At 39.9% G+C, this 18,399-nt stretch overlaps 1 protein-coding gene across 1 annotated transcript in view; it reads left to right on the top strand.

Moving 5' to 3' along the window:
* tln1 (talin 1) overlaps window positions 1-18,399 on the top strand; it is a 95,157-nt gene that overhangs the window by 65,626 nt on the left and 11,132 nt on the right. Inside the window, 22 exon segments of the mRNA XM_016462513.1 lie at window positions 1-93; window positions 1,564-1,761; window positions 2,003-2,142; window positions 3,908-4,001; window positions 4,604-4,693; window positions 4,786-4,908; window positions 5,383-5,526; window positions 7,661-7,822; window positions 7,921-8,061; window positions 8,508-8,689; window positions 9,740-9,872; window positions 10,013-10,114; window positions 10,191-10,361; window positions 10,595-10,843; window positions 11,674-11,793; window positions 12,570-12,716; window positions 12,800-12,966; window positions 13,780-13,963; window positions 15,258-15,383; window positions 16,157-16,273; window positions 16,363-16,548; window positions 17,864-17,971. The exon segment at window positions 1-93 is cut by the window's left edge and continues 3 nt beyond it. Of these exon segments, the coding sequence (XP_016317999.1) occupies window positions 1-93; window positions 1,564-1,761; window positions 2,003-2,142; window positions 3,908-4,001; window positions 4,604-4,693; window positions 4,786-4,908; window positions 5,383-5,526; window positions 7,661-7,822; window positions 7,921-8,061; window positions 8,508-8,689; window positions 9,740-9,872; window positions 10,013-10,114; window positions 10,191-10,361; window positions 10,595-10,843; window positions 11,674-11,793; window positions 12,570-12,716; window positions 12,800-12,966; window positions 13,780-13,963; window positions 15,258-15,383; window positions 16,157-16,273; window positions 16,363-16,548; window positions 17,864-17,971 (3,177 nt within the window).

Below are 18,399 nucleotides of genomic sequence, written 5' to 3'. Positions count from 1 at the left end.
AACCGCTCTGTAAACTGTCTGCCGGGGCAGAGAGATGTGTATAATGCCATCAGAACTGTAGGAGAAGCCAGCAAGAAACTCCTGTCTGATAAAGTGAGCCCCCCCAGCCATAAAGACACTCACAATGTCATTTTCGAGACATTTCACAAAGTATTTTCCAGAATGAAATTTGCAATATTGTTGTCATCTGGATGGTCCTGTGACTTACATCTGAAGTGCCTTATATAATGTAATTAAAGTCAGCTCATCAAACACACTTGGCCACACAAAAACTGTCCAGCTCTAAAAGCCTGTTCACATTAAGACACATGTTTCTTACCAAAATATGATGCGACAAACAGGTATGTACTATAAATGTGTCTGTTCAGACCAGAAAAACATTTGCATACTGTCAGTGTACTGTCAGTTTTTATGGAGATGCGTAGTAGCCAACCAGTGAGACTCAGGCTTATAGGGACACGCCAGTAGTCGCTTGGTAGTACTCACAAACAGACTGTTTTGCAAAGCAAAAGTAAAAAGCAGAAGAAGAATCCAGAACCATGTTTGATCAACACAGTAGCAAATACAAAAATCTAAACAGCTGCTTAAAAACCCGTAAATACTGTTTGACTTCCTTTGATGGTGTCAGAAACATAAAGCTGCACAGCTCTGCGCTTGTGTGCCGCTGCATTTCTGTTGTTCCATAAGTGCCACCTACTGTCAGACAATGGATTTGCATTTTTATTCCAAATATTGGTGTTGGTGTGAACAGGCTTTAACATTTCTAACTAAACCGTTTCAATATCATAGTCTGCTCATCATCATACTCAACCCTAACTAGAGCTAGAAAGGGCTGAATTGAAATTACGTTTGTGAAATATGAGAAGGAAAACGTAAGTCATGCAGCAGAACATGAGCTTGGTGTCAGCGAGGAACTGACGAAAACAGGAAATGAATCCAGTTGTGATGTGAACCTGCTACACGAGGTCATTTCAGCTCTCCAAATTGGAAATGTCAGGATTTTTTTTTTTTTTTGCCCACTTTCCAGTAAAATTACCAACTGTGCTTTGATAAACACCAAACAAAGTCACGTGGAAATTTAATCTCTGTTCAGATTGCCAAAGAGGAATTGGCACAAAAATCACGTTGAAAATCTTATGACTGTCAACCAAGAGAAACTAAAAACTCACAAACAGTCCAAAGGTGTTTTAATTAGGATTGTCAATTTAATGTGTTCATTTAGTGTGATTAATTGCAAAAATTAACTTACTAAAAATCTTAAATTATTGAGATGTGATGCAACTTGATTTAGCGTTCTTTTGTTCTATTTATCTATCTGTCGTTAAAATTATTCATCATTAACCAAATATCCATCCTTCCATCCAGCCATCAATCTATCCATTCGACTGCATGGCCTTAAAACTTGCAAAACTTTTTTAATATGTCAATTTCTAGCCAGGCTTTTCTCTTTGTAATCTGGTTTCACTTTTAGTGTTTACTTTGTGTTTCCTGTCCCTGTTAAATATTACATTGAGCCATATTACAGTCACTGTTCCTATTATTAATAGTCGCTCTGATCTTCAGTTCCCAGTGAGTGGGAAGAGTTTTCAGAAGGCTCAGGCGAATCTGAACGAGGCGGCGGCCGGACTGAACCAGTCAGCCAATGAGCTGGTGCAGGCGTCACGTGGCACCACCCAGGACCTGTCCAAAGCCTCTGGGAAGTTCGGACAAGACTTCAATCACTTCCTGCAGGCTGGAGTGGACATGGCTGGACAGTCGCAGGTATGGACAGTCAAATTCATTTTATCAAGACTATAGCACTTACACTCATAACCTACTGCTGGATTACTCTAGCTATAGAATCATTTGATGTATGATATTATAGGTTACTGATACAAGTGCTATGTATTAAGTGGAAATATTAAAGATGTGCTAGTTTTTCATTAAGACAAGACCCTGAGAGAGTCATCTGACACTTGATTGATAGATGAGTGTTGTCTTCTCCTCTCGTCTCTTCCTGTAGTCGAAAGAGGACCAGACTCAAGTGGTCACCAACCTGAAGACCATCTCCATGTCCTCCAGCAAACTCCTGCTGGCTGCTAAAGCTCTGTCCACAGACCCCAACTCACCCAACCTCAAAAACCAGCTCGCTGCTGCCGCTCGGTTAGAATCAGCCGTCTTCTGCTTTTCAATTCATATTTTGTCATCAAGAATCCGTATAGATTCAAAAATATGAAATTAAGCACAGAAATAGTGACTGGAAGTTTTGGATGACTTCAATAATATTCCATTTAAAACATGAAAGTAGAAGAAGGGTGGATTTCAAAGAGTTTTTGCACCCTTGAACAGCATTGTGCAAATAGGAACGGCATTTTGTACAAACGTGAGCAACCCGTTCATGAAGGGAATCTGATGGACACTTTACTAATGGCAGTGAAGTAGTGCAACTGATGCTGGTAGGTCACATGACAATGACTACATGATGAATGTGGTTTGTCCGGATTATATTCATACTACATAAAACTTACTTTTTTAACATTTGCTAAGTACTTATTCAATAGAAGAAGTATGTGATTTTAGACACAGCCATGGCATCGTCGTCTTTCATTTTTTGGCAAACAGTGTTAAGGTGTAATAGTGCCACCTGCTATGATGGATTGTCACCTAGTTATATTGGTGCTAGATTATTTACAATATTGTCATATTGTGACCCTGGAGCACAAAAGCAGTCTTAAGTCGCTGGGGTATATTTGTAGCAGTAGCCAAAAATACATTGTATGGGTCTTTTATGCCAAAAATCATTAGGATATTAAGTAAAGATCATGTTCCATGAAGATATTTTGTAAATTTCCTACTGTAAATATATTAAAACTTAATTTTTGATTAGTAATATGCATTGCTAAGAACTTCATTTGGACAACTTTAAAGATGATTTTCTCAATATTTGAATTTTTTTGCACCCTCAGATTCCAGATTTTCAAATAGTTGTATCTCGACCAAATATTGTCCTATCCTAACAAACCATACATCAATGGAAAGCTCATTTATTCAACTTTGAGATGATGTATAAATCTCAATTTCGAAAAATTTACCCTTATGACTGGTTTTGTGGTCCAGGGGCACATATGTGCAGTATTCACATTATATCAATATTTCATTTTTGAAATTTCATGGTTATTATTGCAACACCCTTAGCTTGTAGCAAAGCATTCTGGGATTGGGAAATGTGATGCTGGGTAATGGTGCGATCACATTAGCAAAACTGCAGCAAAATTTGTCTGTAGCATAGAGATGTATGAAGCACAGCTCACACAGACCTACAGACCAGTAGGAATCACTGGATTTCACACACAGAATTTCACAGAGCAACGTAAATGTGAGTGCATCTTTACAATTTGGCCAAAAGAAGGTTATCCTAGCTACTATTTGAAACCATCTTCGTTTCAGGAGTGCATCTAAAATGCAGCTCGCTGTGATTTGGAGCAGAGCCCTGCACTCTTTCTTTAGAGAATCGAGTCAGATGCTGTGCTGTGTGATGGCATGTAGCCTAACAGTGCCTGTGATAGTAAGAAAGAAACTGTGCACTCGAGCACACACACAGCTCCTCTATTGACATACATTACATAAGTGGCATGCTCGCTTTTATACACATTTGGGTTGGAATGAGCACAGTTATGTAATAGGCATCTATAAAGCAAACCTGTTTGTATCGCTGCTGCTCTCTGATGTGTGTGTGAGTGAAAGAGGAAGACGGGATGAAACAACAGCAGCTAATGGCTTTACAGCGCTCGCAATCCAAAAACTCACAGAGCATCAGAGAGAGAGGGAGTCAGTGTGTGGTAGCACACGTGGGTGGACTGTTCCTCACAGATCTCTCGCACTATTCCTTCCCTTCCTAGCAAACTAATGTCTCTCTCTCTCTCGATAGCGCGGTGACAGACAGCATTAATCAGCTGATCAGCATGTGTACCCAGCAGGCTCCGGGACAGAAGGAGTGTGACAACGCTCTCCGTAAGCTTGAGGTGCTTCTTCTCTCTCTTTTACTTCTCATCTTTTCTGTGTTCATCAGTTTGTGTGAGTGACTCGCTCTCATATGCAGCGTTTGATTCTCTCATATTCGGCACTGGGTTTTATCAGGGTTTTATGAGGAGAGATGACACACCTTTTGTGCCATGAGTTTGTCCCTTCTGTAGAATACTGTAATAAAATACTTCAAAAATATGTCGTTTTTGTATAGACATGTTCTTCCGTATGCGTATATGCTGCATGACTTAAAGTCGTGTTTGATATTGAGCTGCAGTAACTTGTTGTGCTGTTTTTGGATGATATTGGAAATGTCAGCAAAGCAACAGAACACATTTTCAAGGCAGCATTGTTTTCAATTTTCTTCTCAGCTAAAACATACAGAATCCATTCGTACTTTGTATTTTAGATAAAAGCGTTGTTCTAGTGTAGACATTTATTTAAACCGCACTGAATGTTAATAACAAAGTAGCATTTGCTCTCTCTAGAATTTATTTAAGGCAGAACTAAAGCCTAAAACCTGAACATAAAAACCTCAGAGCAATATCCGTGTGCTGCCTGTGTTTTGTGTGTGCTACTGTAACTGTGAGTGTGCCCGCAGACGGTCGGAGGAATGCTGGAGAATCCCACTGAAGCGGTCAGTGATATGGGCTACTTCGACTGTATTGACAGTGTGATGGAGAACTCAAAGGTGCAACACAGATCAGCTTCACTATGAAGAGCTATGTCACCCAGTCGCAGTGTTGAGCTAAAGCTGTGTGTTTATGTTGTTGTCGTGTGCAGGTTTTGGGTGAGGCCATGGCTGGCATTTCCCATAATGCCAAGAACAGTAACTTGCCAGAATTTGGAGACTCAGTCAGTTCAGCATCTAAAGCGCTGTGTGGTCTCACTGAGGCAGCCGCTCAGGTAAAAACACTGTGTGTGTGTGTGTGTGTGTGTGTGTGTGTGTGTGTCTGTGTGTCTGTGTGTCTGTGTCTGTGTCTGTGTCTGTGTGTGTGTGTTTTTGTGTGCACGTGTGAGAAACTCCTCTCTATTAAATTAGGGCCTGTACCAGGGCTATGATGCATCAAACATCTGGAGTTACAGGAGCGCATTAAATGAACAAACACATTTGCCTTGCTGGTCTCTCTTAAAGCTGTAAACAGAATTTTTTCATTTTTGTTAATAGAATTTTCGGCAAAATACTTATTTTTTGTGGGGTATACCATATTGTTTATGGAGGTTTTGTTGATGTGTACGTCAGCTGAGAACTGTTCCTTTTATTGTCAAGACACCTTCATACAATACAGATTGTTTCAAAGCAGCTTCACAGTAATAATCATGGTGAGAATGTTTGAATTGTTTTGTGTGACGGGTGTTCTGTTGATGTGTCTCTCACAGGGGGCGTATCTGGTGGGTGTGTCTGACCCGAACAGTCACACTGGGCAGAAGGGTCTTGTGGACCCCTCACAGTTCGCCAGAGCCAAACAGTCGATCCAGATGGCCTGTCAGAACCTAGTGGACCCGGCCTGCACCCAGTCCCAGGTAACAGCGTGACTCTGCTCCTTCCTAGATACAAGCAAGCAGTCTGGAATGGACAAACACAGACCTAAGGTCTGGTTTACTTTAGAAAGGGTTTAGAAAAATAGGCATTGATAGCGCATTATTATTAGTAGATAACTGATAGTGATTTTTCAATAGCTGATGCAACTTTTTACACAATATGTAAACAATATATTATTTATTGATTTGGAGATTTGTAACACAAGGAAGAACTAAAGGTGTGTTTGCATTTACAGTTGTTTGGTGATCTGGCAAAATCTGGCAAAAAGTATCTTCACAATTGTGAATTTTGTGTGAGGGTGAACAATGTTCAAGTTGTTTACATGGATTCACTGTGCTGACCAGTAGAAATCTGCTTGGTTTGAAAGTGACTTTTGGTCCAATAGACAATGGTCCTTTTTTGCCTGAAATTTGGCAAAAATAATAATGCGATAACGTGACGCATCTTAATCAGGGCTCCAGACTGCGCCTAAAACGGTCACACTTGCGACCAAAAATATTCATTTGCGACTGATATTTGCATGTAATGCCTTTTTTCCTGATTGTTTTGCGATCACATCTTCTGTTATGTTGACGTAATAAGCTCAGATGATGCGCATCAAAGTTTTAGAGGAAAAACAGTGCTCACCTCTGCAGAAGAGCAGCGCTGAGGGCACTCCTGCTAAAAGCAGCATGAGAGAGATCGAAAATGACGGAGACGTGCGAAGTAAAAGTGCAGAAAAGCAGTGTCTATTTCGTGCACAACTTGAACAAACTACAACAGGTAAAGCTGTCAGCTGTGTGGATATTAACAATATTGTTAACAATTCTCGTTTATAATCGATACTGATATGGCTTCGTCTTTAGTCTATATGTTGTGTTCTGTTAATGCGTGAGCTTCATATTATTTGTAGCGCACTTGCCATCCAGTAATCTCAATAAGCGTTGTGCTCTGTTACCTTTTAATAAACAAAGTATCAGCTTTAAAATTCTGCCAAATTCATAACTAAATTCAAACAATAAATGCTGTTTTGACACTCTTTAATGTGGCAGAGCGATCGCTTTAGTGCCTCAGTTCAAGCGGCACGTGAACCCATCATATCTTTCTCTTTACTACTATAATACGAAATAAACATGAATGGACATCAAAAGGTATATTATAAGATACAGTACATCTTATTGAAATGGCTCATGTAATCGCTCATTCAGTGTCTCAAACTGCGGAAAACATGTAAAGCTTGTAAACAACGCCACACAAAAATACATTTACCTCAGAATAACCATTCAGCGTCCATAAGCTCATCAGTCAGCTAAAAAAAAATAACTATGAAGAGGAGCATTTTGTTTAATATATGCACTATATTGCATTATCATATTTTTTACTTAAACTGTTGTCTACATGCTAAAAATTAAATTCAGCACCTTGTATAAAATTGCATGTTACTAATGAAGAAGAGCAGACTGGATGTGTGCAAGACATATGACAGCATTTATAAGATGCTTTGAGGAGGAGCCCAAACTACATTCAATGTCCAAGTGATGCTGAAATAATCCGTGATATTGGCACAGATTCTGTGCAATAATCAATTATTTGTGACTGAATATAGTTCTGAAGTTGGAAAAGAAGTTTTGTTCCCACGTTAAGTGAACCTTAGTTCCCAGGACATCTACAAGATGGATTAAAATGCTGATAAAGACGTGAAAAGATGAGACATAAACACATGACAGTATTATTGAAATGTTAAAGTGTTCAAATAAATTCATATTTTAATTTATTTAAACACATTTATTCTGCCACACACATATTCTGTGGCACTGAAAAAAAAATAATAATTTGGTGCCTAATTTTGTTTCTTATAGAAGCCAGTGGCTCCTTAATTGATTTGCTTGTCTGGAGCCCAGGTTGATGCTTCTGTTAAATGGCCAAGCAGGCAGTGTAATCGGACCTCCCAGTGACTGATTGGCTTTCAATAACTACTGTATTTCATATCTGGATATTTCCTTTGAACTCACAACTCAAAATAGGAAGTGCATTTTTAAAGGAACATTTTGACCTAGTTTTTAAGTCATCACAAATAACCTGAGAAAAATAACTTTTTATGCATATTATGTGTTTTATGCACCTTCTTTTTTCAAGGTCCTCTCTGCTGCCACAATTGTTGCCAAACATACTTCGGCCTTGTGCAACGCCTGCCGACTCGCCTCCTCCAAAACATCCAACCCAGTTGCTAAGAGACAGTTCGTCCAGAGTGCCAAAGAGGTGGCGAACAGCACCGCCAACCTCGTCAAGTCCATCAAAGTGAGTTTGAAGACTCAGTCTGTTTCTGGTCAGCAGCGTTTATGTATTTGCGTTTGGTATTATTGGTGAATGTAACTGTGTTTGTGCTGTAACCTCAGGCTCTTGATGGGCCCTTTAACCAGGAGAACAGACTGAAGTGTAAGGAAGCCACTGGGCCGCTCATCGAGGCTGTGGATAACCTGACTGCCTTCGCTTCGAACCCAGAGTTTGCTAGCGTACCTGCACAGATCAGTCCAGAGGTACCACATTATATCACTGAATATAATACCGTTCAATAGTATGGGTATTATAATTTTTTTTTGCTTTTATTCAGATAGGATGCATTAAATTTATCAAAAGTCATAGCAAAGGCTGTAAAACAAAAGACAGTCTACAACACATACAGTTTTCTGCGTTCTGTTATATATTTAAAATCATGCCGAATATATACAAGCGGTTCATACAGTATAGAGCAAAATCTCATAAAAGAGCTGAGAAAGAGAAAAATATCAATTGTGCTCTCAAACTTTAGAAGTAGTGCATTTACTAGAAATAATGATTTCTGACTTTATACAAATTGAATAGAATAGTGTAAAATTGTCAGGGTCATACAGGGCTCAGGAGTGGGAACCAGACTCCAGGCCGAAATAGAAAACCCTGTTTGGACCATGCTGGAAGGTGCGAGTTCTGTTGTGTCTGATCGCAGGGTCTGGCAGCGATGGAGCCCATCGTAGCGGCCGCTAAGACCATGCTGGAGAGCTCTACAGGCCTGATCCAGACGGCCCGCTCACTGGCCGTCAACCCCAAAGACCTGCCCAAATGGTCTGTGCTTGCTGAACACTCCAGAACAGTGTCCGACTCCATCAAGAAACTCATCACCAACATGAGGTATTCACAGGATTTATATCTCTTATTCAACAGTCACCTAATAACAAGACTTAAGCCTATAGGTAAAGTCTGCTATGTCTGTGAAACCCTTAGCAGGTGGTTATGGGATAAATGGCACCAAAATGAACAAAAAAAGTCCACCAAATTCAAGGTACAGAGGAAAAAATGCCCCTGAACAATTGAACTAAACGATTACCACTTCAGTGATGGGAACATCCTTTGCTCGCATTCTTCCATACAGTTTATTCCCAGTTTGAATCAAATGAATTTTTTTTCTCAGGCCACTAATATAACTAATGTGAAGTCTTGATTTTTGAATACATAAGAACTCATTAATAAACGGTTCTCAGCATGTTTCGTCTGTGTAGCCTACAAGAATATGACGTGCCTTTTCTCAACACACAAATGCATTAATCAGTATTAATACTCATTATTAAAATATAGGCTATTTAAAATTACATTGATCTCATATCATTAGGCAGTTGTTGTGTAAATACATGTATGTCATGTGGGATGCAGCTTCTGTTCCACCTTGGCAATGAAAGGTGCCTGTTGTTGATGTTGATGAAATGTTGTTGACAACAGACTACAGTATTCTGATTGATTGAATTAATTGATTACATTTAAATGTTTTACTTATTAAATGTACACGTGTTGTTTTTTTTAAGGTCTAATAAGGTAGAAAAAAAGCCTCAGGAAAAGTTCATTTCTGACCCTGTTGTGAAGTCACCTTTATTTCTATAGCACTTTATGCACTACAGATTGTGTCAATGCAGAGATATAGCAGAATCAATTATGGAAACTCAACGATGGAGGCAGTTCAGATTCTGCTGTAAAGCAGCTCTAAAAGACAGTAGTGTTGTTATTTTGACAATAGTGTCAGATCAATTTGAAATTGAAAGTTCAGCTATAAGCAGTTCGACAGAGTCAGCAGTGTTGTTATTCAACTCAAGTCAGTTCAGTTCAATACCAGTATCAATGTTGCGAGATGTGATGCAGTTGTGAATTTCCACGTATCATATTCATATGCTCTCATATAAATGTTTTCAGGGAGAAGGCTCCAGGTCAGAGGGAGTGTGATGACGCCATTGAGGCTCTTAATAACTGCATCCGTGAGGTGGACAAGGCGTCTCTGGCAGCCATCAGCCAGCAGCTCATGCCTAGAGACGACATCTCCCATGAGGTGAAGCTTTACAGCGGTCATGATGAACTACAGCAATATATTTAAAGCTGAGGGCGCAGATTTCATGTGGGCCGGCTAACGATGGTTATCATTGTTCTGAATCTAATAGAGCGGTATTGTAATATTGTGTTGTGTTGCAGGCTCTTCACGAGCAGATGGCGGCGTCTGTGCATGAGATCAGTAACCTGATTGAACCAGTGGCCATCGCGGCCCGCTCCGACGCCTCTCAGCTCGGTCACAAGGTCTCAATCATTTCTAAACCTGTTTCAGCGGGTCTCAGTGTTTATTGGGAGCTAAATGTGCGCCGTCATCTCACAGGTGTCTCAGATGGTCAGTTACTTTGAGCCGCTCATCATGGCTGCCATCGGTACAGCGTCTAAGATCCTGAACAGCCAGCAGCAGATGAGCGTACTGGATCAAACCAAGACTCTGGCTGAGTCTGCCCTACAGATGCTCTACACGGCCAAAGAGGCTGGAGGAAACCAAAAGGTAAGACGCCACCAGCCAAACACAGCAGCTGGTCATGATGGTAGTTTTGATCACATCTGTTCGACATCTGCTGTAGTGCTCATTCTCACAGTACTGTGTGTCTGTGTGTGTCTGTGTGCGTGTGCGTGCGTGTGCGTGCGTGCGTGTGCGCGTGTGTGCACGTGTGTCTGTGTGTGTCTGTGTCTGTGTCTGTGTGTCTGTGTGTCTGTTTGTGTGTGTGTGTGTGTCCTCAGGCGGCTCACACGCAGGAGGCTCTGGTGGAGTCGGTTCAGATGATGAAGGAGGCGGTGGATGATCTGGCTGCGACTCTGTCAGAGGCGGCTAGTGCTGCAGGAGCAGTGGGCGGCATGGTCAACTCCATCTCTCAAGCCATCAATAAGATGGAAGACGGGCCTGGAGTCGAACCTGAAGGAACGTTTGTGGATTATCAGACCACGATGGTGAAGACGGCCAAAGCTATCGCTGTCACCGTTCAGGAGATGGTAAAAACTAGTGCTGCAGAAATATGAGTGACTGCAGAATTAGGAAAAAGCCACTGTGGCTGGTGGGCAAAATGCAATATACATATGCACAAACATGCACTTAAAACAGAATTAAGGTTTAGTACAGAATTCAGAAATACACACGACTTGTAACAAAGGACATTACTAAAAAGTGTGAGAATAATGTATTCTAGTTAACCTGACAAGCATCCCTGACTAATCACCTTAAGAACATCTGATGAACTAAATATATTGTAACAATCAAACATTATACAGTGTTTAACAAACAAGTATTTTTTGAGTGTTCAAATATGAATATGCATGAAAATATATCAATCAAACTTTAATGATATTCATGAAAAGCCGGTTAATTAAAGCTGGTAATGTTCTCGTGAATTATTGATTTTGTTTGGCTCATCTATTGGCTGAAGGACAGAGGCAGGTGCTAATCAGCTTGGCTCATGTGTAAAAGATGAGCAGACAATTAATAGTCATGCCTTCATTTTGCGTGCACAGCAGTAAACCTGTGCATGCTTTGTCTGTTGACGTCAGTGGAAGAGGACAACAAGCAGCCAATCGCAGAGTATATCATCTGTACCAGAGAGCACTATTTCATTTTTATTCTGATGGTATTATATAAATAAATGAGTTAGATTATTTTCCACAGTCATTTTCACTCTTAAATGCTTGCTTTAAGCCCAGTATGCATTTTAAATGTGTTTTTCATTTTTTTGATGTTATGGTTCAAAACTCTCCCAGAAGGGAGAATTATGCAGTATTTATAGACGAGAAAAGACTGACGGTGTGTTTTTGAAATGCTGTGTTGCCAGGTTACCAAATCCAACACCAACCCTGATGAGCTGGGCGGTTTGGCCAATCAGCTGACCACAGAGTTCGGTGACCTGGCGTCAGAGGCCAGATGTGCAGCCATGACTGCCGAGAATGACGAGGTATCGTGACATACGGCTCTCTTTTCTGTAGATTTATGGCTTTTCCACATAATATTATAATTCACATGAAACCGACTCCGTTTACTGTTACTGCATGTTACTGGTCTTATTGAGAAATGTTTGTATTCATAGTAAAGGAACATTATCAAATCAAAAGTTTGGGGTTGGTAAGATTTTTTTTTTTTTAAGTTTAAAGTTATAAAAGCAGCAATATTGTGAAATATTGATTCTTCAGAAATCAGTCTAATATGCTGATTTGCTGCTCAAGAAACATTTCTGATTATTATCAATGTTGAAAACAGCTGTGCTGCTTAATATTTTTATGGAAACTGATACATTTTTTTTTTTAGAATACTTTGAATAGAATGTTCAAAAGAACAGCATTTATTTGAAATAGAAATCTTTTGTAATATGATACACACATTAACTGAATCCTTGCTGAATAAAAAATTCCAATGACCCCAAACTTTTGACCAGTATTGTAATTCAAAATGTAATAACCTTTTACTTTTCAACTGACCAGACCCTCTTATTTTTTTAACTCCTCCCCCCAATCAGCTGTCAAATAGAGACCTCTTTTGATTATCCAATCATTTCCCGATAAATAGAATCACATCCCACACTATATTTCTTGTTGAATATTCTGTTGCTCTCTGATATATGTCACATTACTTGTGTAAAATTAGATACTTTGCATTAAGTTAATTCTTTGATTGAAAGCCCGACTAGATCCGGATTTAAGGTGTTAGTTAACGGTTAGGTGTTTTGTTCTTCAGATCGGCTCTCACATCAGGAAGCAGGTGACAGAGCTGGGCTACAGCTGCACTGGTCTGGTCAGTAAAGCAGGAGCGCTGCAGTGCAGTCCAAACGACTCCTACACCAAGAAAGAGCTCATCGACAGCGCTCGGAAAGTCTCCGAGAAGGTTCACAGTAGATCTTCTCTTACTGGACCTATGCGTGTCATTTCAGTCTTGATGGGACTCCTAATATCTGTATTCTCTCTCAGGTGTCTCACGTGTTGGCGGCTCTTCAGGCGGGCAATCGTGGCACTCAGGCCTGCATTACTGCTGCCAGTGCTGTTTCTGGCATCATCGCTGATCTGGACACCACCATCATGTTTGCCACCGCAGGCACTCTCAACCGAGAGAACGCCGAGACGTTTGCTGACCACAGGTACTCCTTACACCAGTGCCCAAACTGTCCAGTGGACATTTAAATGATCATTTAAATAAGGTTTTTGAAGGGTCACGAAACACAACTATTGTTCCCACCTCAGATTTGAAGGCTCCAAGCTCTACTGTTTAAGATACAGGGATGCTTGAATGCAACAATTTGCAAATCAGCGCAGATGCCAGGGATGTTTTGTTAATGAAACCATTAAGGAACCAGAATCATTCACTTCCTAATCTCTCGGTTGACAAACTTTGAAGTTAGCTTGAAAAAGCCTGGCCTGAAAGTATGAAACCGTTTTAAAAGCTCGAGGTTTTAAGATTTTATTGTCAGATTGACAGAAAGTCATATGAAGACAGGAAAACAAATCAAATTTCAATCAGACGATATTAGACCACTTCAAACCCCACTGACTCACAAGAAACCATATCAAACCAGTTCAGTCCCAAGTGAACCTTTTCAGACCCAATTAAACCTCAAAAGAACACAAAGAAACAATCAAACTGCTTTTCTAGACATTGCTAGATTAGTTTTAGCAAAATGTCTAGCATGTTTTAGCCCTTTGCTAACATGTTTAATCACATTGTCAATTTAAGTAAAAAAATATCCTCACTCATTACTTTATTATTAGAAGTAATCTGATAACATGATGCACTTTACTTCTAAAGCATTGCAAAAAATCTTAGTAACAGAAAAGTGTCTTTCCTTTTATATAATCTTTGTCGCCCCCTGTATGTGTTTATCCGTTAGTGTTAATATGTTTCACCATTAGCGGACTGTGATGTTAATAGTTTTGTGTTTCCTGTGGTTTGTCAGAGACCACATCCTAAAGACGGCTAAAGTTCTGGTGGAGGACACGAAGCTGCTGGTGTCTGGAGCAGGAGCGAGTCAAGAGAAACTGGCTCAGGCTGCGCAGTCGTCTGTTAACACCATCACTAAACTGGCTGATGTGGTCAAACTGGGAGCGGCCAGTCTGGGCGCTGAAGACCCTGAGACACAGGTACTGACACCCGCTTCCTGTCCTGTCCGCTTTCAAACAGGAAACACAGTTGACCTGCTGTCAGAACGTGTGTGAGTGAGTACGTGTGAGTACGTGTGTGTGCGTGAGTGAGTGAGTGAGTACATGAGTGAGTGTGTATGAGTGTGACTGTGTGTGTGTGTGAGTGTGTGTACGTGTGTGTGGGCATGCATGTGTAAGTGTGTGTGTGTGAGTGAGTGAGTGAGTGAGTACATGAGTGAGTGTGTATGAGTGTGACTGTGTGTGTGAGTGTGTGTACGTGTGTGTGGGCATGCATGTGTAAGTGTGTGTGTGTGAGTGAGTGAGTGAGTGAGTACATGAGTGAGTGTGTATGAGTGTGACTGTGTGTGTGTGTGAGTGAGTGAGTGAGTGTGTGAGTGAGTGAGTACGTGTGTGTGAGTGTGAGTGAGTGTGACTATGAGTGTACGTGTGTGTGCGTGTACGTGTGTGCATGCGTGAGTGTGAGTCTGTGTGTGTGCGTGTGTGTGTGTGTGCGTGCGTGCGTGTGTGTGTGTGTATGAGTGTGTGTACGTGTGTGTGACTGTGTATGTGTGTGAGTGTGCGTGCATGCGTGAGTGTGTGTGTGTGTGTACGTGTACGTGTACGTGTACGTGTGTGCATGTATGCGTGAGTGTGAGTGTGAGTGTGTGTGTGTGTGTGTGTGTGTGTGAATGTGTATGTGTGTGTGTCCCCAGTGCTTGGCAACAATTCTTGGGTTTCTGCTGTTCCTATGGCAACACTTAATAATTCATGGCATATTCTCAAAGCTTGTTATAGCTGTATTGTTCAAGGAAACTCGGCCATCAAGGCAAGGTTTAATTACATTTCGATCTCTTTGCAAGTTCATGAACATGATAAAAACTTTATCTTCAAGCCAATTAAATTAATTAAGAAATACAAATAAATTACTGTATTTGTAAGATCTTTATTATCACTTTGCACATGCAGCAGCTGTTTTGAGTGGGTTTTAGTGAAGTTTTTGTGTCCATGCTGCAGTTTTTCTAGTCATTTTATTAACTAGCATTAATATTTAAATAACAGCCTTCAGTTGTGTTATATAACCTTATATTTGCTGTGAGACTTCTTCATTTACAGTTCTTGTACTGATACGTATTTCACTCATGGCTACATATATTTTGTCTCCTGCAAGTGTGAGATTGTGTGCAAGAGACAGGCCTAGGGAGCACGTTAAGTCATTATGCTGATGCAAAGGTTGTTTGAGAAGTTCCATAATGACGCTGCGGTCTAAGATAATGTGTTTGTGGTCGTATCTCAGGTGGTTCTGATCAATGCGGTGAAGGACGTGGCTAAAGCTCTGGGTGACCTGATCAGCGCCACGAAGGCTGCGTCCGGCAAACCTCACGATGATCCCGCCATGTTACAGCTCAAGAACTCTGCTAAGGTAAAGACACACACAAAAGCACAGGACCATCTCATTCATCCACACACACAAACACTCCAGTTAGTCCTCAGTCTGTCTCCGCCTGAGGCCTTTAATAACTAATCTCAGTCAAAATGACAGTTCTGATTATTGTGGGCTGCCAGAAAATATTAGTTGACCTGAAATCAGGAGTCAGTCCATTTGAAGAACTGCTAATGATTTACATTCAGATTAGTGGTGCTATTGTTAACTAAAACTGAAGCTAAAACTATAAAAAACTAATTGAAAATTAAACAATGTTTTCAGTAATTGAAATAAAGCTGAAATAAAAAAAATATATATTAAATTAAAAATTTAAACTTAAAATTAGAAATGTTGCCTTAGCATCCAAGTGAAATAAATAAGTTTAAATGTCAAAATCATGTAACAGAATTACTCAAATTTAAACTAAAATTATTATTACTATTATTAATGTTGTTATTATTATTATTTTATTATCACAGCATACAGATGACCAGTATTGGCCATTGTTTGGATTTTTTAAATTAATTGGCTGATACCCGAATGAAATATCAGACTTGACAGACATTTTCTGTGCCAGGCTTCAGGCAAAGCTGTTTAGATTTGTAAAATGATCAGCATTTCTTTATTTGTACATTATATTATTATAAGGCATTATACAGTTCTTGCTTGATTGAGTAACTTGAAGCACAGTCTTCAATGGCATAACATCATAAAGTCATAATGCATAAGTGTGTCGAGAGTTTTCATGTGTGATGTTTCTGTGGGATCAGGTGATGGTGACGAATGTGACGTCTCTACTGAAGACGGTGAAGGCCGTGGAGGACGAGGCCACTAAAGGCACACGAGCACTAGAGACCACCATAGAGCACATCAAACAAGAGCTGGCTGTAAGAGACACGCTCCCACTGAACTGTGCTGGATGAAGAAGAGCAGGTGAAAAACCCTTGTGTTGATCACATGTTTTGCTGGTGTTCAGGTGTTCAGCAGTCCAGATCCTCCTCCAAAGACCGCCACTCCAGAGGAGTTCATCCGCATGACCAAAGGCATCACGCTGGCCACGGCGAAAGCAGTGGCTGCTGGGAACTCCTGCCGTCAGGAGGACGTGATCGGCACTGCTAACCTGAGCAGACGAGCCATCGCTGACATGCTGCACTCCTGCAAGGTCAGACCACTCTCATACACGGTAACATGTGACCCTGGAGCACAAAACCAGTCATAAGGGTCATTTTTTCGAAATTGAGATTTATGCATCATCTGAAAGCTAAAAAGCTAAAGACTAAATCAGCTTTCCATTGATGTATGGTTTGTTAGGATAGAACAATATTTGGCCGAGATACAACTATTTGAGAATCTGGAATCTGAGGATGCAAAAAAACCAAAATATTGAGAAAATCATCTTTAAAGTTGTCCAAATTAAGTTCTTAGCAATGCATATTACTAATCAAAAATTAAGTTTAGATATATTTACAGTAGGAAATTTACAAAATATCTTCATGGAACATGATCTTTACTTAATATCTTCATAAAATCTATAATTTTGAACCATACAATGCACTTTTGGCTATTGCTACAAATATACCCCAGCGACTTAATACTGCTTTTGTGCTCCAGGGTCACATATGCACTGTCACCTCAACTTCATAAGGGTTAATCCTTTAAAATGCAATTTTGTAAAACTTCAATTTATAGTTAATTTATTCCAAATTAAACTTCATTAAACAAAATGCAACTCTTTCAGAATAATTAAACAGAATGAATAACACCTGAATAATTATGTGTATGCTACAGTTATGAAAACGTTTTTATAAATTGCTGACAGTACAATACTGGACAATGATGTAATCTGCAGAATTTACACTTCAATTATGAGACTATGGTATGAATAAATTCAACTGTATAACAGTTTCGCTGCGGTTCATGTTATAATGTTAGAATTAAAGAACATTAAACATAATACATATTACCGTTGCACTTATCTGTACATAGTAAATGTACTTATTTTTAAGCATTTTGTTGACATTGTATCTAAAACGTGATTTAGCCAAAAAAAAAACGAGAGAAAAGTATTGTAATGTAAATTATGTGAAAAATAATGCGTTTTTCGAACCACCGAGCATGAGAGCCTGTTCTAGTACACCCCCAAAACAAAATCAAAATCAACCCCTTTAAAGTAAAACGATTTAATATGTTTATTTTCAAAGCTTATGTTATGCTACATGCAACTTAAATTCAACAAATAGTCTAAAAAGAGAAACTAGTAGAAAGAATGTCCAGTACAGAGTGTGGATGGAGGTTTGGAATTTAGAAAGGAATCTAAAAATAAAAATAATTTCCATATCATTTGAGTTTAGTGACTTTACTGTTATTTAAAAACATGGAAAATAGTAATGTAGAATGAGTGCTCAGACTTTGACTTCTAGTGTATGTGTGTTTCTGTTACGCTAAAGTGAAACTCGTTTTTCTGCTGTGGTGTTCAGCAAGCGGTGTTCCACCCGGAGGTGAAGCGAGACGTTCAGGCTCGAGCACTGCACTTCGGCTCGGAGTGTGCCACAGGATACCTGGGCCTGCTGGAGCATGTGTTAGTGGTGAGTGTCCACCAGGCCACCCGGTTACACACACACACACATTCCTTTAGAGCTCCTTTAGGGGGTCATTAGAGTTAAAGCTGTGTGAAATGACTGACGCAGCCTTTGGTCCTGTGATCTTAGGGGCACGCTGAAATGTTCCATATTTCAAAATATTCCACAGTATGTTTGTCACTCACTGGGTCAGTGACTGACATATTTGTCTAAAATATGTTAAAGGGTAGTTAAAATATGATAAAACATTAGATGTAGTAGATGTAGTTTTTTTATTGGTAAAAGTACATAAGGGATTTTGAGGATGTAACAAAGTAACGCTCAGATCATTACTATGCAGGTCTGAGAAATGCATTTCAGTGCTTTCCTTCATTTATTTTCTGTTTTCTCTCTGTGTGTGTGTGTGTGTGTGCGTGTGTGTGTGTGTGTGTGTG

The sequence above is a fragment of the Sinocyclocheilus anshuiensis genome, unplaced genomic scaffold, assembly GCF_001515605.1.
Source record: "Sinocyclocheilus anshuiensis isolate Anshui unplaced genomic scaffold, SAMN03320099.WGS_v1.1 scaffold664, whole genome shotgun sequence".
Lineage (NCBI taxonomy): Eukaryota > Metazoa > Chordata > Actinopteri > Cypriniformes > Cyprinidae > Sinocyclocheilus > Sinocyclocheilus anshuiensis.
The sequence above is the reverse complement of the archived record's forward strand: the minus strand, read 5'-3'. Positions and strand labels throughout refer to the sequence as shown.